Source organism: Melozone crissalis, unplaced genomic scaffold (genome assembly GCF_028551555.1).
Source record: "Melozone crissalis strain CALT ecotype California unplaced genomic scaffold, PUWL_Pcris_2 ptg000014l_1, whole genome shotgun sequence".
NCBI classification, from domain to species: Eukaryota; Metazoa; Chordata; class Aves; order Passeriformes; family Passerellidae; genus Melozone; species Melozone crissalis.
The window spans coordinates 2,361,609-2,386,158 of record NW_026535792.1 but is presented as its reverse complement, the minus strand read 5'-3'; the positions used below and the strand labels follow the sequence as shown (position 1 = coordinate 2,386,158).

Here is a 24,550-nt window from a genome sequence, read left to right as displayed (position 1 = left end):
CTTTTTGATGTATATATTTAAACAGTGGAAGGATGCATTATTAAAAATTCTATGTCAGCACTTATAATCATATCCTGCCTCAAATACAAATCCAGCCCAGTTTACTCACGCACTGTTTAGTTCTTCAGTCCCCCAAAAAAGCACTGTTTGATGAAGGCCATCTTTGTTCTGTTTTTTAAACAAAAGGATCAATTTCATCTTAAAAATCATATACATTTACATTCAAGGGTAATCACCTCTAGAAAAAGAACAAAAACATCCCAAAAAAGCAAGTTAATTTAATATTGAACAAAATATAAACAACCTTGGAAAAGGTGAATACTATCCATGGGTAATTTTATACATATATGTATATATGAACAGATATAGATATATGTATATATAATACAGCATAAACACGTTGGGAACACAATGCAATTCCAGAGGAACAGCTTATTTTTGTCTTTACCCACTGTTGTGTTGCACCTGTGCTCCTCTCAGTGCTGACTGTAACACTCCTCAGGGACGCTGCCCTTGCTTCAGCCACAACGAACCGCTAAGAGAAGACAGCAAGAGAAGACATTCCTGGAGCCGGGCTCCTTCTCTGCCTCCTTTCCCAAAACCAACCCGTTATTGACCTGCTAATGGTGGTTTAAATCTGAAAACCAGCAAGTAGCCCGAACCAAGGCTCCCCAATGCAAAGGAAGCTCCCTGCAGCCTGTTGTCTTTGGCTCCTTTGTGTATCCAAAAACCAGATCCTGTTCTCACACACTGCTTTTACAGCCCTGCAACTGCCCCAGCTCCCCTCGGTTTCACTGAAAACCATGCAGTTTGATCCGACACAGCCAGACTCTGCTAAATCCCAGAGTTCTGGGATCAAGTACAAAATCCAGGAAAGTACAAGGTTACAACATGTGGAGTTCTAAGAGTGTAAAGACTGATTCCAGATTTTCAGCAGATGAAAAGAAAATCATGCTCTGCTTCTCTCTAGGACCAAAACAGAAAGAAAAGGAAGTTCTTAGGTTTCTAAGAAAACCATTAAAACTTATCAGAGTCTCAGAGGCAAGTCCCAAAGGGAGAATTTTCTGGATTAAAGAAAACAATTTTCTATGGATTTCTAGCCTAAATTACCTGTTGCCAGTTAAAAGTGCCTTCACACTCTTATGCTTTTCAGCCAAGCCTGCTGCTTAGTTAAAACCTCAGTAGCAAAAACACAACTGGGACTGCAATTCCTTGAGAGTTACCTGAAGCTGTACAGAAAGGGGTTCTCAAAGACAGCATCATCATCATCATGCACAGTAGTGCTAGAAAGGACCCAGGAACAGGGGACTGGACAGGGCATGAGCCTGGGAAATAGCCCCTCATACATGAGGAAGGTCAACAGAACAGCTCACATTGCCTCACATGTAAGGTCTCCCCACACATACTCTGCAGACCCTGGAATAAGAGTATTGAATTTCTACATTGTAACAGGATGCATACATATCATGCTGATGTGAGGGTGAGGAAGGAGTATTGCAAACCCAGCTCCAGAGTGAACATCAGGGAAACATCTCAACAGGATGCACTTTGGAGCTTGTTTGAAAGTTTACAGTTTCTGATTTTTAACTTAAGTTAGTTTGCACCTCAGAATAAAAGATTGTTATGCCCATATCACAGTAAAGTATCAATTCACTTCTCCACTGAAATCAAGTACAATCAGGATAGGTTCTCAAGCTGCTGGAAGAAAAGAGAATGATTTATCCTATGGGAGAAGGAATCAAAGAACCTGGCATCAACTGATCTGAATCCAAACTTTAAATATGTTAAGAGGCAGCTTAAAAGTCTTTCTTCTTAAAAAACAATTAACATCTAGACAGGGGATGTGTCCAACTTGTGACCACCTTCTAAGGAGTGAGACACATCCCTTTCACAAAGCATAAAAGCTATATGATAGCATTTAAAATTAATAAAAGTTGTAACCATTCAGGTAAATTCTTGCTGTGTAGTGAGTAAATCCAGTATAATGTAATAAGATACCAAGGAACACACTGTAAAAATACATCAATTATGCCATAATTCTTCTAAAAAGTGAAGATCTGGTGCTGTAGAAGTACGTTATTCTCAGTTTCAGCTCGTCCCCCAAGAGAACACCCATGGTACTGTATTATACCACAGACATTGGATTTTATTTACAGCTTAAACTTAAAGTTTAATAACTAAAGTTATTAGATCAGCATACTTTAATTTCCCGTATGGCACCAAACTGACTTTTAAAAAAGTGTCTGTGAGGGTGTGTACGTGTGGCAGGCACCAGAAAGCAACGTTCCATTCTACTCTGTCTAGCTTGCTACACCTCCCTGTGCGGAGAGCAGCTGTGGAGCAGAGCTCTGAGGTCAGTCACAGGGCCTTCATGGCAGCAACGCGAGAGCCCAGGTTCTCCTGCAGGTAATAGAGCAGGTGCAGCTCGTAGTGCTCGCCCGACTCAGGCACCCTGATGCTGTGTCTCTCCTGAGGGTAGATCTGAAATGGAAAATAAAGTCGTGAATATACACGCCAGTTGAAGGTGCCAATGTCTAAATCAGTCCCAGAGCCACATTGCACATGTCCATGGAATGTCGCTGCAATAACTCTGCACCTGAACTGACACACCTCATCCTCCACTGCCTGAACTCAGGAGAACCCACTGGGATCCAGCTGTGCTGGAGGGGATCAGCCTGGCTGAGCAGAGGCAGCTCCTGTCCAGAGCACATTCCCACTTCTGCAGTGTGGTGTGGGATCCCTGGGCTCCACCTGCACTGAGGCAGCAGGGTTTAATTAAATGCAGAACCCTTCATGAACACTGCTGCTCTGCCTTCCAGGTGCAGATCTCCTCAGGAACAGCATTAACTGCTTATTTGCCCATTTTTTCTTTTTGTTAATTCATAAAATATTAACGTTAAAAAAAATGCTTGGCTCAAATGCTACAATTTTATTCCTAGAATTCCAAGGTGTCCAGCACAACCATGGTACAAGTTCCAATTCTGGACTCCTCCAAGACACACACATTATTACCTTTACACCCTGGTTCTGGCCTTACCTGTAGGTCATAGGGTTTCCCAGCTCTCACCAAAAAGCTGAGCAAAATACTGGTGTGTGCAAAGTGAACGTTCTCATCTAAGAATCCGTGTAGCAGCAGCAAACGGTTTGGTCTGGGAAAGCAAGAGACAAACAGTTCTAGACAGCATCCCACTCATTTCACAGTCCACACACACCCCTACAAAAACACTCCCCAGAAAAGAGTATTTGCATTGAAAGCAGTAATTTCACAGTTGTAAACTGCTCTGGATAGACACATTTCTCAAACCTGCTTCTTCCTCCTCTGAAAGTTCTTCCCGCACATGCATATTACAGTCAGACATTTAATCCGAATATCTTATTTATTTCTCAGCAATGCTTCCTAGCCTGGACAATATGAGGCCTTAAACCTTGCTGATTTCAACTCTTTGGCAAGAAAGCCCATGGCCCCATCGTGCTCTGCTGAGACAGCCTCAGAACATAGAAAAACATCCCAATTAACTAATTTTTGCTTAGCTTAATGTAGCTCTAAAGTGCTAATCAAACTGAAGATATGTTTGTCATTTCTTTAGACATAAAATATAGTATAAAAAGGCTTACAGCAAATGGTCTGTAATTATGCAAATGTTCATTTGAGTATTAAGTTTATTAGTGTTGGGTTTTGTTTTCTTAATTTTTTTAAATATTATTTAATGTGAGCATTTGTGATTAGAGAAATACCAAGAACAGGGAGATAAAAATGTGTCTACGGGGCTTGAACTTTCCTAGTAGAAAAAAGAAGACAAGAGCCAGAAGCAAACTCACTCAGAAGGAAACTTCTCAGCCTGCATGGCCACGGATCCCAGGTAGTAGCCCTGCTCGTTGTGCTCCGGGTGGCCCATGTAGCGCTCCGTGTAGCCCGTGTCGTAGAAAATCCACAGCGTGACGGGGGCTCCAGCTATGGCCACCTGCCAGTGCCACAGAGAGGGGAATGTCAGCACTGCCCCCTGAGCTGGGAATGGCAGCACTGCCCCCTGAGCTGGGCATGGCAGCACTGCCCCCTGACCTGGGCATGGCAGCACTGCCCCTGAGCTGGGTATGACAGCACTGCCCCCTGAGCTGGGCATGTCAGCACTGCCCCCTGAGCTGGGAATGGCAGCACTGCCCCCTGACCCGGGAATGTCAGCACTGCCCCCTGAGCTGGGAATGGCAGCACTGCCCCCTGAGCTGGGCATGGCAGCACTGCCCCCTGACCCGGGAATGTCAGCACTGCCCCCTGAGCTGGGAATGGCAGCACTGCCCCCTGAGCTGGGCATGGCAGCACTGCCCCCTGAGCTGGGCATGGCAGCACTGCCCCCTGACCTGGGCATGGCAGCACTGCCCCTGAGCTGGGTATGACAGCACTGCCCCCTGAGCTGGGCATGGCAGCACTGCCCCCTGAGCTGGGAATGTCAGCACTGCCCCCTGAGCTGGGCATGGCAGCACTGCCCCCTGAGCTGGGAATGGCAGCACTGCCCCCTGAGCTGGGAATGGCAGCACTGCCCCCTGAGCTGGGAATGGCAGCACTGCCCCCTGAGCTGGCCACGTCCTTCCCTTCCACGGCTCCATCCCACTGTAACTGTGGAAGGAGCAAAGCAATCCTGCTGTTCCTGCCCCAGCTCACACACAGCACAGCTCAGCTACCATCCATGTGTGCTGGGAACCAGGATGAGCCTACAGATAAACTGGAAGCAACTCTAAGCATACCCCCTGCAAGGGATGCTGAGGGAAGTGCATTCTGTGGGGTTTTGTGGGTTTGGGTCCATTTGCATGTCTAACAGAAACAGCTCCCTAGGATTCCCCAAACTACCCTGCATGGATACCACCAGCTTGCAGAGAGGTTTATGGAAAAAAATACCCAGAAAAAAAAAACACCACAAAACCAGTCTAAAACGCTTTTGCAAGGCAGGTGTAAAGGTAAAAATACAACAACTGTTAAAGGATTGAGACAAGTAATTATTAAATGTCCCAGAAATATTAAGGCTGGACTTAAAGAAAGCAAGAGTAGCCACAAAGAACAAAACCTATCTCAAGGGCAATAACCAGCTGTTCCTACACCTCTACCCAAAAGGCAGTCTGGCTGTTATAGTTGTCTAAAGTCAGGCAGGCACAAGAACCTCTCTCCAGTACCTCTCCCCTCCCCAGGCTGTCCTCCTGGCTGCTTCAGAACACACTGCCATGCAGCAGCATGGGCAATTTGATCTGGGAAGAGATCAGTCTGCAAAGGAACTACACTCTCAGGGCCAAACAGAGGATGACAAGGAGGTGTTGTTTTTCACCAGGATCATTTCCCTTACCTAGTTCACAACACAAGGAGCTCAGCTGGCACGAAGTGGGCAGCAGTTGACACTACCTAAGGTACCTTCAGCACAGATAAGCTGAGATAGGTAGAGGTACAGGAGCACAGCTAAGTCATTGCAAGCTCAGCAGTCCAACAGTTGCTAGAAAAGCAACTTCCCTCTGAAGTCACCCAAACAGAAGAGTGTTGAATGAAACAGCCATTGCACTGTGTCCTAGCTTGTCTAGAGCAAACTCCAAGGTTTTTGTGCTGTCACCACCCATGGAAGTCACACTATTAAAAGAAAAATTCTGTCTGCACCCCCAGAGTAAGTACTCAATGCATGAACATACCCTGAAGATATCTGACCTCTGTGTTAAAGCCATTAGGGAGAGGTAGCCTCCGTAGGACCAGCCGTGGATGCCCACACGCTCCAAGTCGATGAAGTCGTACTGTGATGCCAAATACTGCAGCCCTTCCACCTGGTCATCGATTTCTATCTGTCCCTGGCAGGGCAGAGACAAAGTTCTGCTAGTTACAGGCAAAAGTTACATTCTCAGGATTGCCCAAGGTAACCACATTCAGAGCTTTGGTACTCAGGAGTGATCCATGCTCAGAATGCAACTGCCCTGCTTCATGTGAGCTGCAACCATGACATTTTATCTTTCCCACATTAAGCATCTTTCCTCCCTCAACTCTCACCTATACACACTTCCTGTCCCCAGACCCCAGGAGTGTCACACAGGCAGTGCTGGGCTCCTTCAGCACCGGTAACACTGGCACTCAAACCCATTTCTGGCTGAGAACAGAGCCAGACTCAGAGCCCACTTACCATTTTGTACTTAAAGGCTCCTTCAAACTTCAGCCCTCGGTGGCAGGAGCCCCTGTTGTCAATGACAACGACAACATAGCCTAGAGAGGCCAAGGTGTTCAGTCGGAAGTACTTGATTCCTTTAAACCGGTTGTTCACCAGCTGTACCTGGAATACAAGAGCAGCACAGAAGCCAGAGGTCACCTCTTAATCCAATTTCAGATTTTATTTATATTTACCTTCCTTTAAGTGCTTTTAACAATTTTTCAAGATCCCTACTGCAGGATTCCCTCTCTCTGCTATGCAATAAAGTCCTCTCCCAGTAAAACAAGCCATTCTGTGTCACAGGTATGAAGAGCTCAGCTGAGGTCCGGTGAGACAGAACTGGGAACAAGGACTACCTAATCCCTTTTCTCCCAGTTCCAGCTCTGCTACTCCATACCTGTCCTCAGACAAGTGGCAGTGCTGGATGCATGACCTGGGAACAACGAATCCTTACAGCACCTTTGGCCAAGCACCCACTCACCAAACAGGCAAAATGTCACCTGCTGCCCTCAGCGCAGAGCAGGAAGTGTTCCTGCAGGAGAGCAGTGGAGTGATCTCTGCCAGCCCATCCCACTGCTCACCAACTCACCTGAGGGCCTCCATAGATGAAGAGCACTGTGGGGTACTTCTTCCCAGGCTGCAGGTTGTGGGGTTTGTACATCATTCCATACAGTGTGAACCCCGTGGAGCTCTCAAAGGAGAACACTTCAGGGGGAATGTAATCGGGGAGAGGACCTGCCATGGGAGGGAACAGAGAGCCTGGTTGTAACAGGAATGGATGAGTAACACAGCTCTGCTGCACCACTGTCCTCTCACCAGTCTCACTGCAATCCCAGGGGAGCTCTCCCACACTTTTCAGTGGGCGTAGCTAGATCCAGGCAGAGACTGGCAATGCCCCAGCCCCAGGTGAGCTCTCTGAGCCCTATCACATTCCCCTCCCTGCTCTCCTGTGAATGACAGTAACTCTCCTCCCCTGACACAGCCATTACAGATGTCCCATCCCTTCCTAATCCCACTTAGGACTCCCTACATTAACACATGGAAAGCACAGGACATGGAGTATGCCTCAGGTAAGGAGAAATGAAAGGCAACAGAGACCCAGTGGAAGATTACAGCCCAAGAGCTGTCTCATGAAGACACGAGTAGGCAGCAGCACACACTATTTAAGAAGTGCACCTCCCTCCCCAGGAACACACTCTTTAGCAGGCACATCACACAGAGCAAGTGAGTGCACTTAAATCCCTCCCTGAACTAAAACTGGCAGGAGAAAATTGGTAATTTCCACTCTAAATTCCTTCATGGTCTGTTTATATCCATTTGTTGCTGAGCTGAAAATGTCCCTCCTGTACTTCACAGAACTCCTCATAAAAGCCTGAGTTTCAGAGACAAGGCTGGTCAGCCACAACAGCAAATCTCAAGCAAGCATACACTGGGATATCTTTCATCCTGTGATCCTGCTTGTCCTTTTCCTGTTCCTCACTCATGCCATTACCTGCTGAATCTAAAATGGTAGCCCAGAATTCCTTAGTCCTATGAGCTGCATCATCTTCTGATCCTGTCAGCCGGTACAGTGACACACAGTGGGGGTTCTTCTGATTACTGTACTTGCTGATGAACATGTCACAGTCCTGGAGAGAAAAAGAACACGCCTTGGACTCCTCAGTGCACAGCCACAAGCAAGTGATCATTTATTTTGCATTTAGATCTTTCAGAAGATGCTTAAGGGCCAAATTAAACCAGAAATCTGAGCACTTTTGCCTCTGAGACACTACAGTCCAAACCCAAAGATACACCTGAAAATCAAAGAGTGGCATGAGCAGCTTGTCACACACCTTCTTCTGGGCCATGGATGGATCCCTGGAACTCCACCCAGCTGGATTCCTGAACTCCAGCCAATGCTGCTCAGGCTCATCTCCTCTGGTGATTGCTCTCTAGTCCACTGCAGGCAGGGAGTCAGGCTCAAAGAGTTTCAAACAATTCATCCCAGCTCCTTTTGCCTGAAGTGAGCTGGAGAGCAACGGAACCAGGAGGTGAACTCTGGTTTCCAGGGTGGTTTTACACACTGACTGTACAACGTACAGGAGGGCACAATCCTAAAATCTGCTTTTATTATGTATCACCACTGCCCTGTCTGCTGAGCCCAGGCAGGCACAGGTACCTGGCTGACACAGCAGGCGTGCGAGTACCCGCGCTCCGTCAGGCGCTTCACCTCCCCGGGGTTCTCGTAGTTAACAACGTACAGGTGATGCTCCAGAGGTGAATCTTTTGTGCCTTGAAAGTACACCAGCTTTTTGGCTTCATCCACATAGATCTGCCAGGAACAAAACAAACAGCACATCCCTCAATATCCAGTTCTACCACTCCAAAGTCTCCCCCAGCCCCTCCTGCCCCACTTCCATAATGCTGAGTTAGAGCCCAGTAATCTGCAAGGGATAAACCAAAATACTGTTCTCACTGTCTACAACTCTGTCAGTTTGATTCAAATGCTCAAAGAATTCATCCAGCTCAGAGCTAGAAGAGCAGTGGTTTGGGGACCATTCCCTCTCTCCTTGTGCAAGTTCACAAGTTACACAGAACAGAAATACTGCGTATTCTGGCTAAAACCACACTGGATTAATAGATTTATGCTGATCCCTCCAAGGAACCATCTCCCTGCAGTGTGTGTGGCAGGATATCCATGAAGCAAGAGCAAGACTTACATTGGATCCATGTCTGCCAAGCACTTCCCATTCCCCACTGGTAATGGCTATCTCCTCTTTGATGAGGCACTTGAAGTCACCTGCAAACGGCCAATGTACAGAGATTTTTATTACTAAAAATATTTTGTTACTTGCATAGAAATATACTGAATAATAAGCAGGCAAAGGAAATATGAGTTGTTAAAGGGAGAATTTTGCAAGAATCCTGCTTTTATAAGATGATTTTATTTCCCTTAGAATGAGGGAGATTTAGCAAGGAAAAGAAGTCAGATGCATTTAGAGAAATCGAATCAGCCCAAGATATAATGCTATATGGGAAAAAGACCCACAACAGTTGCATGAAACTAGGACCTCTAGTAAAATTAAGTGTACTTTTTGTGCATACAGAGGTCAGTAGGTGCCTTCAACACATACTAAGTAAATTAAGTATCACAGCATGAAACTGTGAATTTAGGAACACATGCTGTGGAAAAAACCACTCTGGGAGCTTTGCACACAGCAATTTCCTGCATCTGAGCAAGACCAAGTTCCAGCAGCGAAGAGGAAAAGCCAACTATATCTCACAGTATCACAGGGAGCTTGTTTCCCATCTGGTTTTTGGAAACTTTTCCTTCTAGTCCATAAGGAAGGATCAGGGTTAAAACTAAGGCATGCTGAAAACAGAATAACCCCTGTACAATTTCCAGAGGAATGACTGTGCGCTGAACTGCTTTCCTGGACAATAGCAGAAGTTTCCAATAAGACCCTAATTCCTGCCAGCTGGAAGGACATTTATTTCCTCACAGGTCAGCAACAAATGCCCAGTTAAAGCCCCAGAACAAAATTGCCCTTACTCGGAGCAGGGAGGCTCCCACAGGACCGTTTGTACTTGCTCTCCTTCAGAACCGATGTCACCTTGTACAGGTGCCGGAAGCCCGTCTTGCACTCGGAGGCAAAGATGAACTCTATCTCATCTTCGTGGCTTTGAGGGAACACATGGAAGATATCGTGGATCTGAGGAGACAGAGCAGTGGGTTATTGTTAGCAGCAGGACTCTGCAGTCACACAAAATATGTTCGTCCTGCTGCTCAACACAGACCACACAGTCCAGGCTAAATGGATGCAGTACTGTTCCTTACTGGGAGAACCAGTCACACGTGGGGCCAGGGGGAATCTGCAGCCAGTGCCACATCCCTGCAGCTCCAGCTTTCTGCCAGTCTAACTCTATATCCTGGCCACCAAACTAATTCAGTTTTTCTGCACCTGGCTTCTAGCTTAGACACAGAGGTGGGTCCAGCTCTGCAGACCTCTGTCCTGTGCTGCCTGCAAGTGAAGTATTATTCCAAGAATGATGAGCTGACATCATCTTCCCACTCATCAACATGCCAGCTCTTGCTGCAAGGGACAATCTCTGGAGGACTTGGGAGCATTTTTCTTCACAGTATGAGCTGCCAGTCAAGAACCACTTCAGACTGTAAAAATAATGGAGAAAAGGAAACTCACTGCACCATCCTGAAACCAAACACTAAGGAGAGAATGTGGTGTCTAAGAGAGCAGTATAGTGACCATTCACTGGAAGGCTTTGTGCAAATGCTCTCTGAAAGATGCAACCATGTGCCAGTGATTGATGCTCCCAGGCACGCCTCCAACGGGATGTCACTGCAGAGACAGCATCTTTCTGTGCAGCAGTGTGAGGAGAGGCACAGTTTACAGCAGTGACCAGGCACACCCATGACTGCTCTCAGCACAGGCCCTGCAGTTCACCTCCCAGAACATCACACCCTTCATCTGTTTCACCAGACCAGATGTAGTTCAGGAGGGGTTCAGTGCCTGTTAGCTGACTCTCAGGACTGTTCACCCAGTGCCATCTTGATCCATGTTTGTTGCCTGGAGAATATTTCATCTGGTGGCACTGCTGGTGCTAACAACTGGCACCAAGAAGCTGCAGAGTGCCAGTGACACTGGGGAAGGGGCTACCTGGGAACACCCAGAGCCCTGGGCTCTGCTCCAGGCTCTGAGTACTGCATCAACTCAAGCACAGCAGGTCTGTTTTCACCTCCCAAATCTGTTCTCTGCGTCCTGTTTTTTACAGCAGGAAGCACTGAATATGCACAGAACTTGCAAGATGGGATCAATCCCCTTGGCAGCACAGTAACATCAACAGTGCTCAAATGCTACAAACTGTCAGAGAAGGCTGAAATTCAAATTCTTACATTTATCCAGATGTCTGTCGTTTCTTCATAAATAATGAAAGGTGTAACAGAATCTGGTACAGCATCAATAAGTTTCTGTCTTTCCATTGCATCATCTTCTGTGGGGATGAATAATGCAGGAGGGATCAGGACTATCTGAAGCCGAGTTTGGGAGCGATCCAGCAAGATGGACCAGATGCTGTTGAGGACACAGATATTAGAGAAAATAACATGCAACCATGAGTATGGCACAGGTCTGAAAATCCCAGCAGACACTCAGTAGCACTAGGTGTTTTGAGGGAGTCAAGAATATTCAATCGCAGATTAAGTCACGTGCAAAATTTCACCCACATAAACAAATCTCTTCCATAATACAAGAACCTATTTCACTTCATTTTAATATTGCATAAGCACTGCAAGTTCAAAAGTTTAACTCATGCTATTCTCCCCGATTTGAATTGTGCTTCAAGGGAGAAAGAGAAAAGAAAAATCAGAGGGAATAATGAAGCAGAAAAAATTTCAATTGAAATTTCAAGGTCCTTGTGAAAATACTATTGTTGGATCTACACCTGGCAGAGAATAACACTGGCACCTAAAGGGACCAGCAGCAGCCCCTGCCATATTCTGATGGCTTTATATGTAGCTCCAACAATAATTCTGCAAAAAGCAGGATAATATAGCAAATGTGTCCCTGGATTTCTTTCAGATTTGGATGGGAAAGAAATTAAAAAGGTGAAAGCCATCCTTAGATTCAAAACCTGGAGGAGTGCACTTCTCTAAAACCATGGAAACATCTGGGTTGGAAAAGACCCTTAAGATCATCGAGTCCAACCATTCCTCCAGCACTGCCAAGCCCACCACTAACCATGTCCCCAAGTGCCACATCTACACAGCTTTAAAGTCCCTCCAGGGATGGTGATTCCACCACTGCCCTGGGCAGCCTGTGCCAGGGCTGGACAACCCTTTCAGTGAAATATCCTTTTGGAGAAGCTTCTGGTGAGTTAGAAACACTGTACTACATCATCTACAGGGTTAAAATGACATGCAAATGTAAGTAGCACTTACAGCAGGTTTTCTGATCAGTAAGTCTGGTCAGCAAGGATGGTCCAGTGGTTAGGGCGCTAGCCTAGGGCCTGGGGGACCTGGGCTCATTTCTCTCCTCAGCCACAGACTTCCTGCGTGACCATGGCAAGGCACTTAACCTCTCTGGGCTTCAGTTCCCCATCTGTAAAATGGGGATAATAGCACTGCACTCTCTCTCACAGGGATGCTGAGAGGACACACACATCAAAGGCTGCGAGTGCCCAAACCCAAAGCAGTAGGGCCAGGGAGCAGAGAAAGACACAAGGAGGGCTCTGGTTTGGCTTTTGGAAAAATGGTCCCCTTTGCACAAACAAGTTGGTAGCAATGTAAAAGTGAAAGCAGGCTTAAGCTGGAAGAAGACAGAGACCACTACAATCTGCTTCTGACTGTATGACCCCAAACCCTCTGAGCAGAGACAGGATTAACATACGCACTATTTTCCTTCTGGCGTCCACCCAGCTCTAGCAATGTACTCTACTCCTTCAAAGAGGATCTCGAAGGGCTGAACTAGCTCTTTATCCACAACATCTGCAATCTGTTGACAAAGCAGCAATTCAGTGACACTGAGATGAACCCCCACAACCAGTTTTTCATGCATGACAAGAGCCTGGACACAGAAGACTTTCTCTGTGCAGCTCATGCAATTTAGATTGCTCAGCCTTTGCACCACAGGGGACTGAACCCCGTCTGGAGCCAGACCCCAGCACAGCAGGAGAGCTGCACGCTGCCAGGACAGCCAGGGCTGGGACCAGAGAAATCTGGATGCTGCTCACAAACCCATCATTCATCTCTCACAACTCATTTGAATTCTCAGATCCCCTCTGTAAAGGGGAGGTGATTTGTACCAAGCTCTTTTGTAGGATTTGCATGGATAGATGCTGAACATGCTGCATGACACCCAGTTATCAATGTGGTTCTAATCCATGAAATGCAGTGCTGCAGTCTGTCCCTGCTGGGCTTGGGAACAAGTCCCAGTGGCACCCAAAGGGTCCTGAAGGCTTTCCCTGCCTGTACTGGCTGACACCAGCATCACTATCCCAGCAGGTGACTGCTGATGGCTGAAGTAGCTCAAGGGTTGGGAGAATTCCAATAATTTATGGCTGCTAATGTATCTGTTTGATAAGATTAATTTCCCATCTGTCCAAAGATCTTGGACAGGTCTGTGCTGTGGAAATTTCTGCATCTGTTTAAAACATCCCAGGGCAAAAGCAAAGTTCAATCTCTTCCCATATGTTCATGCTTTTGTAAGGTGACATACTGTATTTGCAATCCAATTTTCCCAATACCTGCAGCCAATCAAGAGACCAGTCACATAAGAAGGTCTAACCACCCAGACCTACAACACTCTGCTCTGCAGCTGAGCTCACACACCAGTGGTAGCGAAGAAAAGCACAGCCTTGAGAAAAACTGCTGCACACTGAGTATCTGCACAGGAATGAGCCAAGGGCACTGCCCCCAGAGAAGCCAGGAAGCCATCACAACCAGGAAAGTTCCTCTGTACTGAACTGGAAAATGAATTTTACAAAAAAAGAATAAAATCACAGCAATTAAATGTATTTGGCAAACAAACAGAACATAGACTTACTCTGCCTTCTGCATTGATTGTCACTTCAGAGATCTTGAAAGTGACCTTTGGATTTGCTGTACCTATAAAAACAGATGTTAACAGTCAGGCATCAATTGTTTGCTGTGTATTATTGTGGTGTTATTCATACAGGACTGGAAAAGGCAAACAGCAGAATGCTCTCTGATCAAATAGCCTGCATGTCTGAGAGACAGCACAGAACCAGACAGGGAAAAAAGAAACTGCAAATGTGGGGAGATCCAGAGGATGTAACCTGCAAACAGATCAAGAGCCACACTACTGTCCCAGTGAGTCTTCTCTCCCACAGTCGGTGGATGCATTTCCAGGGTGGATGTAAATGCTCAGGAGTGACTGGGATAGCAGAGCAAGCTTTGGTTCACTGTTTGGCTGCTATTCCAAGGTGGTACATAGAAAGTGATCCAGCCTAAAGAGCATCTGTGAAAACTAAACACCTAAAAACCTACTGCCATCACTAGTGCCATTATGACAATAAAGCTACATATTGTTTAAGGCATTTGGGCTTTTGTTACCTCGTTTTCTTTGCATTATATAGAGCCATGGCAAAATACTCTCAGAAATTTGAGCATTCACAAACACCAAAAACCACAAGGTGTCACCTCTTGCTTCCCAGCCTCACACTGAGCCTTCCTCTATCCTTGATACAAGCAGTAAATCAGGAAAAGCTTTTCCAACGAATTGGGGAATTGACAAGATATGACTGAATTCTGCAGCTTGAGAAGGTCAGCCAAACAGAAGATATTTCTCCAAAATACGAAGATTTCAGGAGCGAGGAAAGAGAGCAAACCACTGTTACCTGAGCAATGTGTCCTGCTGTGACAGCGGGACATCTCAAAAGGGTTGAACTGTTCAAACATGCCCCACATCTGACAGTGAATCAGCCCTCAGCAGGTCTGCTTAAATCCCACTTCCCTGCTTCCACTGGCACTCCACTTCAAGCCTGCCCTCAGCCCTTCACTGCTGAAGCCTCTGGACCATCCACCTGTGTGCAAATGTGACCTCAGGTGGTTTTCCTGGCAGGCTGCACCAGGATAGGTTTGCTGTTCAAAGTCCAAGAGCAGTCCTGGAGATCAGAGTCCTCCAGAACTGGAACTGCCAGGGCATTGCCAGCAACTAAACAGAAACCCTCCAAAACCCCAAAGGGCTGTAATTCTGGAGCTGTTCCCCCAGAAACACAGGGCTGTAATGACAATCAACTCAACAACTCAGGTCGTCCAGGATCCCAGAGTGGCTCAAACAATGACAATGAGAGAGGGTTCCTGCCAACTCCTGACACCCAGAGCCCTCAGTATCAGCACAGCTACCAGTGACTCACCCAGCCTCCAGAGCAGCTTCCCCAAACACATTTGCACCACCTAGACACCAATTCAAAGACTACTCAACACCTCTCTGCTCTGGGATTGTAGAGTCACTGCTGTCAGGCACATGGAATAAAACAGGGGTGTGAGTTCAGGGTCTCACCGGTTTTGGGGTACCGGAAGGAATCTGTTCTCCTTGTCTCCAGCATGGGTGATGTGACATGGATAATTTCTACCTCTGACTCATCGTTTTCTTCATAAAGAATTTGAAGAACTTTACCCCCATCCAGTGCTGTAAATGAATTAACATTACAGAATTACAGAAGAGAATTATCAGTTATTGCAGGCATCAATACTCTCTCAGGAGCCTGAGCTGATTGGAAGGATGAAGAAAAACCCAATAAAGCCTGTGACTCATGTTTCATTAAGCAAAACACTGAGACTCCTACAACTCCCACCACTGTTGTGAGAAGGGAGCCTCTCCCCCCAGTGCTCACAAAGCCCCTGTGACCTGCCCATTGATACAGACAGCTCCAAAGGTGACAATTTCTGAATTGCATAAAGGTAAGTAAGAGCAAGAGAGAGCTCTGCACTGGACAGGGCCTGTCAGACACCCTGGATCCCCACACTTACTGGGCTGTGCCTTTGGGCACCACCAGTAGCCAGTGTATCTGTCAAACTCCTCCTGCAGCACAAAAGTAGCCACGCCAGCAGATTTTGGATCCTCCTCAACATTGGCCAGCTCTAAAAAAAGACACAAAGAATTAGTTCATGATGTGCTGCAGAACCAAACCAGTTCTGCATTATCCCAAACACAGCCCAAGTTCACCCCCAGGGAACAAGTACAAGATAATAAATCTGACTTCTCAGCAGATTTGTTTTCTGCTTCCAGCCTTCTCTGTTCATGTATTTAGGGAGGATTTAATCCTCTCTGACATGGCAGCTTCTTTTCGGAAAGGAAAGATATTCTCTCTTCTTACTTCTACCTAATCAGGCTCTCAATTAGGCAAGGAAAGAAAATGTTCTCTCTACCTGAGTTCAGTGAATTGGAACTACAACTTAAGAAAATCAAAACCTCAAACCTTTCTGAAGGACTGAAACTGAAGACACAAACATTCAGAAAAATGAAAGCATCAGTATTTCATTCACTGTACGAACCAAAAGTAACAGACTTACATAACATCTCAACAGGATGACATATCCATAGGGCTTCAATATTTTTCCTGTTACCCTGGAGGTAACTTAGCAGCACTCCATAAATAATTATCATCTGAGAAGGAGTCATTGCTACAGTTTATTTTTACTCTACTTACATAATATTTTAATATTAAGCATTTAAATAGTCTAAAGCATTATTATGAAGTGTTGGAAATTTCAATTTACTAAAATTTAAATTATATAGTTTAAATACAAAATTAAATTGATTTTATAAGTGTTTTATCCACAATTTCCCATTTTCTTTCTTCCAGGATAAATGCCTAAAACACAGTTGAAGAGGGTAAGAAGTGAGAACCTAAGTTATTGAGTATGAGGGGCAAGCAGAAGCCCCAGTGCTATTCAGAAACTGCCTAAATTGTTTCTAAAAGTCTCTGCAGCCTGATTTCACTGACAGAAACTTTCCTCCAGCTCTATTCCACCCACAGCTCCTCCACACAAAAAAGGCTGTTCCAGTGAAAAGCAATGTGCTGTGTTTCAGGAGAAGAGCCCTTCCATATGCATCCAACAAACAACTCATTCTGCCAGATTGCACAGTGCAGGGAAAGGAATCATCCCACAGTATCTGCACTACAGGAAGTCTATAAATGTGATAAACAAGGTGGAAAACAGTGGCCATTGCCCCCATTTCAGAAGCACCTTTAGTGCCATTGCTCAATGCAGTCTAGCAAGAACAAGTGCAGAGGAGGTAGAGGAATTTAATTGAGGATGCATTACCATTGTGCACAAACGTCAGCCTCCTTTCTTCCCTGGATTCGATATTAGATATCCAGATGTCATTGCAATGGATAAATGCAATCCAATTTGGATCAGCTGGACAAAGCTTGGGATCCATCCGGATATTTGGACAACTGGTCTCTACCAGAATGGGTCTTAAAGGCTGTTGCTATTTGGAATGAAAAAGAAAAAGAAACACAGTAAGATATGATAACACAGGAACACACCCACTGAGTAACCTGGATTCCAGAAGACCACAGCAGTGGGGACACTGACTTCAAATACATGTTTAGAGAGAAATCTATCCACTTTACACACAGAAGAATATTGTGCAGATATTTTATAGGGAAAATTGTGCCTCTGCCATGGTCCCACCAGGCCTCTTTCCCCAGAGCTGAGGATCAGCCCCAAAACAGAGGGGAGCTTGTGTAGAGAAGCCTGGCACTCTCTTAAAAACAGCACCCTAAGAGAGGGCGGCAGAACATGCAACCTTGTCCTCCTAAAGCAACTCAAGATACAGTAAATCACCCCTGACAACAGGGTTAAACAAACACCAGGCTTTAATAGTAATAATAATAATAATTTCAGCTTTGAAGGCCAGCTTCAGCAGAGTGAAGGCTGCTTGTTCTGCAAGTTATACAGTCAAATGGTGTAAAAATGGTGTAATACATTCAGCACTGACCACAGAACAGTGACCTGGAAACTGCAGCCCAGGGACAAAAGTTGTCTCTGGTGCGACATCTGACTCCATGAAAGACCACAGAGCCTTTTGTTGCTTTTTATGGACACTGCTAGTCATGAAAAATCAAACAATCTGGTGTCATGCCCTGCTGCCACAATTTTACCACTTCTTATAGCCCTGCATTTGAGTATCTGCCATCATGGACACACACCCCTGTAGATAACCCTGTTTCCAGGGTTATCAAGGTCACTTCCTGTGCCAGTGCAATAACTGCCGCTGCTCTGCTCTTTGCTCTCACTCCAAGCCAAAGGAGGTCCTTGCCAGAGCCAAGTGCTGCAGTGAGACAGAAGATGAGTAAACTCACGGTGAATCCATGGGGGCCTCCATCTTTGACATGATAAATCCCACTCCCTGCCTGGAACAGGAAGGTGCCACTCTCTCTGTGGTAATCATAGGAGGCAATCCCAACGGTGCCGATCCGCTTCCTCTCCCGCAGCAACTCCTCTTCCCGGGAGTACATCCCATAGTCCAGGATGGCCTGAAAACAGGCAGAGAAGCCCAATAAACACCTCTGCTCTGCAAGCCTTACCCTGCTTCCACGAGCAGATGGCTGAGCAGACATCCTCCTCCTCCAGAATCCTGCTGCCGGCTGGGAGCCCACTCCTGCTTTGCCTCTGCCATCAGCACTCGTTGCTGTAGGCCACGATCAGATCCCACACAAATATAAACTGACAGCCACTCCTACCATAGCAAGGCCAGCATTATTCCCAATACTGCTTGGTATAAGAAAGCTCAGACTGAGGGTCTGTTATTTCTAGAATGAGCAGAAGAGGCTCTGCTCACTTTCACAGACATGCAGAGACTGGTCTGGTGGGAGGAGAGCACAGCTGGAGTTTCACGTCTGGCTGACAGCCCCGGGAAATAACATGGGGAAAAATCCACCTCATTCCATGTGGGGTTTGTCCCACCTCCTCCAGCCTGCCATGGTGCATGGGATGGGATGGTGCAGGCTTGCTATGTGCAGCAGGGAAAAGGGAATCCACATCCCAGTGAGTGGGAAAGGGATCCTCTGTTCCAGCATGAGTCACGGAGCACTGACTGATCCTCGGGGGAATCATCACTTCTCCTGCAAGACAGCAGGGAAGTGATTGGAGACTCCAGGCTCCTTCAGCAATCCCCAGGATGTCACAGCACAGAACTTGATGCAAATTAGCACCTGTCATCTCTGCCAGCAAAGGAATCATCCAGCACACAGAGAGGATGGAACTCTAAACACTGAGGAGAAAACTGTGCATCATTTTGGGATGGCTGCACGCCTCACATGTACAAGGAAAGTCTTTACATTTTTAAGACAATAAACTTCAAATTTTCACTATGAAAACCCCAAATCCCACATGCTTGAAGCAAGAAAGAAATCAGGACCCACCGGAAAAAGATCCAGAAGAGGCTTCCAGGAAAGCAGCAAGACAGCAGCTTTGTTTATGGTTTTGGGAATTTCAGAGTAGAAGAGCGTGTTCTCCCTGTTCTCCCCAGACATTGCTATTGTGAAAATGAGATGAAAAAAAAGTATATTAGCTTTCTGTTAATAAGCCAAACACTCTCAAAGGATGCCCAGGAACAGTTTCCCAGGCCCTTCCTACCAGCAGAAGTACTGATGGTCTCTGCACTGCAGCCTCACTCTGGGAATTCCCTGCTTCACAGAAGTGCAAGTCACAGAGCAGAGAAGGCAGAGAACAATGACACCCAGGCTTACCCCATGCTGCTCTAAGCACTCTCTGCTTCTTACTGCCCTTTTACTCCATAAGCTTTATAAATCAAGGAGGGCTTTTGTGCCAATCCCTCTGTCTGGGATACACAGACTGTGACCTTTAGGGAGGTTTGAACATCCCTGTCCTGCTCCTCTCTCTCAGTGCTATTCAGATTTCTGAAGGCTCCTGCCCAGGCACATGGGGATCAGCCCAGAGAGAGCCAGGAGTATTCCAAGGGAAGGCCAAGCCAGATCTATAGCTCAGGAAGTGGCACTTGGGAAAGCAGAGCTCATCCTAGGGGAATCAACTTCAACCCACCCATGATGTGCTTGAACTCAGCATTATCCAAGGATTATGACCCCCATCTTGTGAAAAAAAAAAAAAAAGAGAAGCAATTTTTTGACTATGTCACTGCACAGCACATGCAAAGACTCTGTGAATCACAAACCTGAGCTTAATTAAGTAGCCTAAGTGGCAAGCACTGGGGCTAGAAAATGGCTTTGACTCTTAGTCCTCTGCTTCAGCCATTGCTTCTCTCTCTAATCCAGGTTTTCATGGATTTATGTTCAGCTACTGCAGGTCCTGACAAAAGCATTCCCCCACCACAAGGCCTGCTCCAAAACACCACTCAGAGGGTTGCTCACAGTATCACTTATGGTGCCAAATCACTTCTATCAAGTGAACATTAATTAGTGAAACAATGCACAAGTGAGGCACTTAATCCAAGAACAAACTACATGAAGTTTTTTATTATTAAGACCAAAAATGTTGAGAAAAGTATTTACTCTTTAAGCTGCCCCTGACCTATGCTGATATTTATTCCCCACTGGATTCCTGGAAAACCTGCTCCATCGGTAGCTGAGGCACAAAGGACTTCAAAATTATACTTAAAAATCTCTGCTTTGGAAGGAAACTTTGAAGGAGAACAAGGCTCCACCCAACAGCTGTAATAAGAGAAAAGAAATAAACCTTTCTGCAAAGGCTTCCTTATCTCTGAAAGGAGATAAAGCTTCTGCACAGCTTTTGGAGAGAGTATGACTTAAGAGTGACAGAAAAGGGACTGAACAGACTTCCAGCCTGGGAACATACCCCAAAGGACATTTCCCAGCTCTTTTCCAGGCCTAATGGGTCACCTCCAATCATGCCACTCCCACAGGAGATGAACTCACAAGTTTTAATGAGCTATTACAATCACAATCATGACTTTTGACCAGCAAGTGTGGCCTGGAATCCCTTTAGATTTAGCTGCCAGGAACAGCCAGCTGTCAGGAACAGTCAATCCCAGAGAGCCCTGCAGCAACACTGTCACAGCCAGCTCACCCAGATAGTAGATCCTATCGGAATGCGGCCCTTCGGGGTCATTTTTCTTCACAAAGGTGAAGTCATGAGGGGCTTTTGCCATCATGTATCCATGATACTTCCGTGTGTCTGTGAGCAGTTTCCGAAGCTGGCTCCAGGAATGCCTCTCTACATAGAAAGGTTCCAGTTTTGGCTGCTCCTCCCTCGGGACCTGCTCCTCACGACCTGCAGTCTCAAAGATTTCCAGGCCCGGCTGTTCAGTTTCCATGGCTGCTGCCATGTTGCATGTTTCTGGAAAAAACAGAGCAGCAGAGCTTCAGCTCCAGCAAACCCTCGCTGCACACTCCCAAAATGCTCCCCATGGCAGAAATGCTTTAAGAAAACCATCCTTTCACATGGGGAATAAAGCCCGCAGCACAAGGAAGAGAACTAGGAAATATTGTTCTGCTCTGGAAAACAGGCTGGCACCACCCAGCCTTTCAGAAGGGACTAAAGACTTCACGGAGCCACAGATTTATTGTTGTGTTTCCCGTGCCCACACATACCAACCACTCATGTTAGGTCACAAAGTGGATAAATTCTTACCCTTTAAGCTCCCACCTGCTTCTTTCCCTCCAAGACCTCCACAGATCACCTCACTGCGCTGATACCAGAGGAGGGGATCATTAGGAGAGCAGCAAGAGCTGGGACACACAACTGCTCAGAAGAAACAACACTGGTGGCTGATCTGGAACCATCAGGCCACACAACAGGCTTAGGCAGCTCGTCCTTATTCCCATTATTCTCCCATAACTTCTTGGGTTTGTTTGTATCTCCTTTCAGACTAATTTCAGAAGGGTCTAGCAGTGATCACCACTATTACATTGTCCCAATTACAAATACCAGAAGAGGACACAGAGAAAAAAGCATTTCCCAAACAGATTTATCTGCAACACAAGCCTTATCTGCCCAAGAGGCTGTTAATTCAGCACATATCTCTTCCTGCAGGGCTTTACAAAGTGTATCTGAGCTGAAATTGTCAGCCCAGACGTCTGGCAAGAGGAAACCAAGTCCTCCCACTGTAAATCCCAGAGCTGAGGGCAGCTCCAAAAGGATCCGAGCTATGAACTCCTGTCACATAGTTCATTCCTGGAGAGCCCAAGGTGCAGGGCTGTCAATCCTCAAAGGCAGGGAGGGGGTGTCTATATATAGCTTGGAAAGTGCACAAGTGTTGTGTACGCTGCTGGGGCAGAGCATGCTGGCCTGAGAAAACACTAACAACAGCCTAAATAAAGCATTTCCCTCGAGCAAACAGGCACTGAGGACTGCTGGAGCTCAAGGCACAGGCTTGGGCAGCTGGCAGAGCTCTCTGCTGGACTGGCTCCTCCACGGTCCTCCAGAGCAGCTGAGACATCTCCCCAAAGGAGTGAAAAAGATGTGATCTGCACCTTGACACAAACCCATCTTAACACAAATAGCTTAGCTTCACCTTTGGCAACACAAACAAAACAAACACTGGTTTTTCTTCTGCTCACACTATTTACAGCACAAAAATCCAGAACAAAAGAGCCCCGTCCAAATGGAAGAAGGATCCAAGGCATGCACTGAGCAGTGCTGTGCTCGAGACAGCGTCAGGAGCTGACAATGAACCTTCAAACCTGAATTGCAAATCTCGTTTCGTCTGAAGAATTCCAACAAAGAAAAAACCTCCTTTCCCCACCTACCCCCAGATGCTGCTATTTCTTAACCCGACCTACATCTCGCAGGAAAAGGGATAGAAACCGCAGAGCAGTAGACGTTAACGAGCCAATGGCAGTGGGAACGGCCACCCGGCACGGGAATGTCAGCCCGGGGGACGCTCCCGGGGGTTCCTCCATGGCCGGGGCAGGTCCCGGGGGGCGGCGGGCAGACCGCGGGGGTCCCTCCACGGCAGGGGACAGATCCGGGGGGACCCTGCACAGCCCGGAGAGGACCTCGGGGCGTCCCTCCACGGCCAGGGGCAGATCCCGGTGGGCCCTACCCGGCCAGGAGCACATCCCGGGGGAACCTGCACGGCCAGGGGCAATCCTGGGGGAGCCTCCACGGCCAGGAGCAGATCCCGGGGCGCCCCCAAGGCGGAGGACAGATCCCGGCATGGAGGCGGGCAGAACCCGGGGATCCCTGCACGGCCGGGGCGGCGGCCAGGCCTGGCCGGGGGCGGAAGGGGGGCCACCCCGGGACAAGCCGCCTCCTCTCGCCCGCCTCAGGAGTCCCAAGGCCCCGAGAGGTCCTCCCCGGAGCGGAGCCCCCTACCCGGCCCCCGAGGTTCCCCCGGTACTCACGGAGCTCCGCGGCGGCGCTGCTGCCGAGCCGCCCCGCCGGGCCGCTGCTGCCGCTTCCGCTTCCAGGAGCGGCCACGGGCACCGCGCCGCACCGGGCACGGCGCCGCCTGCCGGCCGGGAGGAACAAGGGCGGGGATGCGACATCCACCGGGGAGCGGGGACCGGGACATGGGACAAGGGGACCTTGGCACAGGGACTGGGACACACGCACTACACCATGCACGACAGGCAGGTCATGCAACCCCCCAGTACACTGGGACATCCTGCAGCTTCAAAAATCGCGGTTTTGTCCTGCCCAAAAAATGCTGCCACTTCCACACTGATATGCTTCCCACAGGGAAAAGAAATTCCCAGCTGTAATAAGGAGTGTTAAACACCGGGCACATCCAGGCTCCAGTGCAGTGAACCCCCAAAACACACTCAGGCTCCAGCAATGTGAGCCCTCCAAAACAACCCCAGGATCCAGAGCTGTGAGCCCCCACTCAATGGTTTTACCCCTAAATTTCCCTTTGCAAAGGACAGTCCCTTTTTTTTTTTCAAAGGAAAATGTTTTTTGAATACCCATAAACCAGAAAAAAATAACTTTCTGCAGATGCTCCCTCCGAAATTCACGTGCAGGTGAAAGCTTGGGGTAACACTGGGAGCTGAGGGCTGGTTTTCCCCACACGTTGCCCCAAAGGGTCTGTGGGGTTTGTGTTCCCAAATAAAGCCTCTGGGACCATTGCTACAGCTCACCCCAATAAAGCCTCTGGGACCACTGCTACAGCTCACCCCAATAAAGCCCCTGGGACCATTGCTACAGCTCACCCCACCTTCTGTGGTACCTTCACAGCACCAGGGGCTGGCAGAGGGTGGAATCCTCCGTGCAGGGCCAGGCTGGGGCAGGGACCTGCTGTCTCCACACCAGAGATTCACAGGGAAAATCCTGAGGCGGGGAGAGGCCATGGCAGGATGGGGCTGAAGGAGAATGGATTTGCTCTTGGAATGAGGATGGCTGTGGGTGAGGGGCCCTTGTGTGAGCTGCTGAGGAGGGAGTGGTGGGCTTTTTGAGAATAACAAGTAAATGCTGTCTTTTTTTAGCCTTATTATGATAGAATCATGGAATTACGTGGGTCGGAAGGGACCGTAAAGCTCAGCCAGTTCCAGCCATAGGCAGGGCCACCAAAATCAAGTTGCTCCAAGCCTCATCCAACCTGGCCTTTAACACTTCCAGGGATGAGGCAGCCACAGCTTCTTTGGACAGCCAGTGCAAGTGCTGGGCCAGCCAAAAGTTCTAGGGCGCAAAATAATGACCGCGTAAGAGTTGCAACAGGTTGCACGGCTACAGAATTGCTATTTGGTAAATTCTTATCAGCCTCTCCTGTCATGGCTGAGATGGAGTCAGTCTCTTCTACCAGGTAACATGCTACAGGACAAGTTGTGCCAGGAGTTTGGATATCAGTGAAAATTTCTTCACAGAAAGCGTTGTTGAACATTGGCACAGGCTGCCCGGGACAGCGGTGGAGTCCCCATCCTGAAGGAATCTCAAAGCCCTGGATGTGAGGGCATGGCTAGCGGTGGCCTCGGCA

The 24,550-nt window shown here is 47.5% G+C and overlaps 1 protein-coding gene across 1 annotated transcript; it reads right to left on the bottom strand.

Moving 5' to 3' along the window:
• Nucleotides 1-260: 260 nt before the first annotated feature.
• On the bottom strand, nt 261-23,022 carry DPP8 (dipeptidyl peptidase 8). Its single transcript, XM_054272641.1, has 20 exons — nt 22,983-23,022; nt 20,704-20,973; nt 19,062-19,174; nt 18,000-18,173; nt 16,954-17,122; nt 15,655-15,765; nt 15,185-15,313; nt 13,706-13,767; nt 12,555-12,655; nt 11,059-11,236; nt 9,700-9,859; nt 8,867-8,946; nt 8,326-8,478; nt 7,660-7,795; nt 6,757-6,902; nt 6,144-6,290; nt 5,665-5,817; nt 3,820-3,962; nt 3,038-3,149; nt 261-2,481 (listed from the first exon to the last, which is right to left on the bottom strand). Exons 2-20 carry the CDS (start codon nt 20,960-20,962, stop codon nt 2,359-2,361), a joined length of 2,649 nt encoding a protein of 882 aa, XP_054128616.1. The 5' UTR covers nt 20,963-20,973; nt 22,983-23,022; the 3' UTR covers nt 261-2,358.
• Between the last annotated feature and the right edge of the window lie 1,528 nt (nt 23,023-24,550).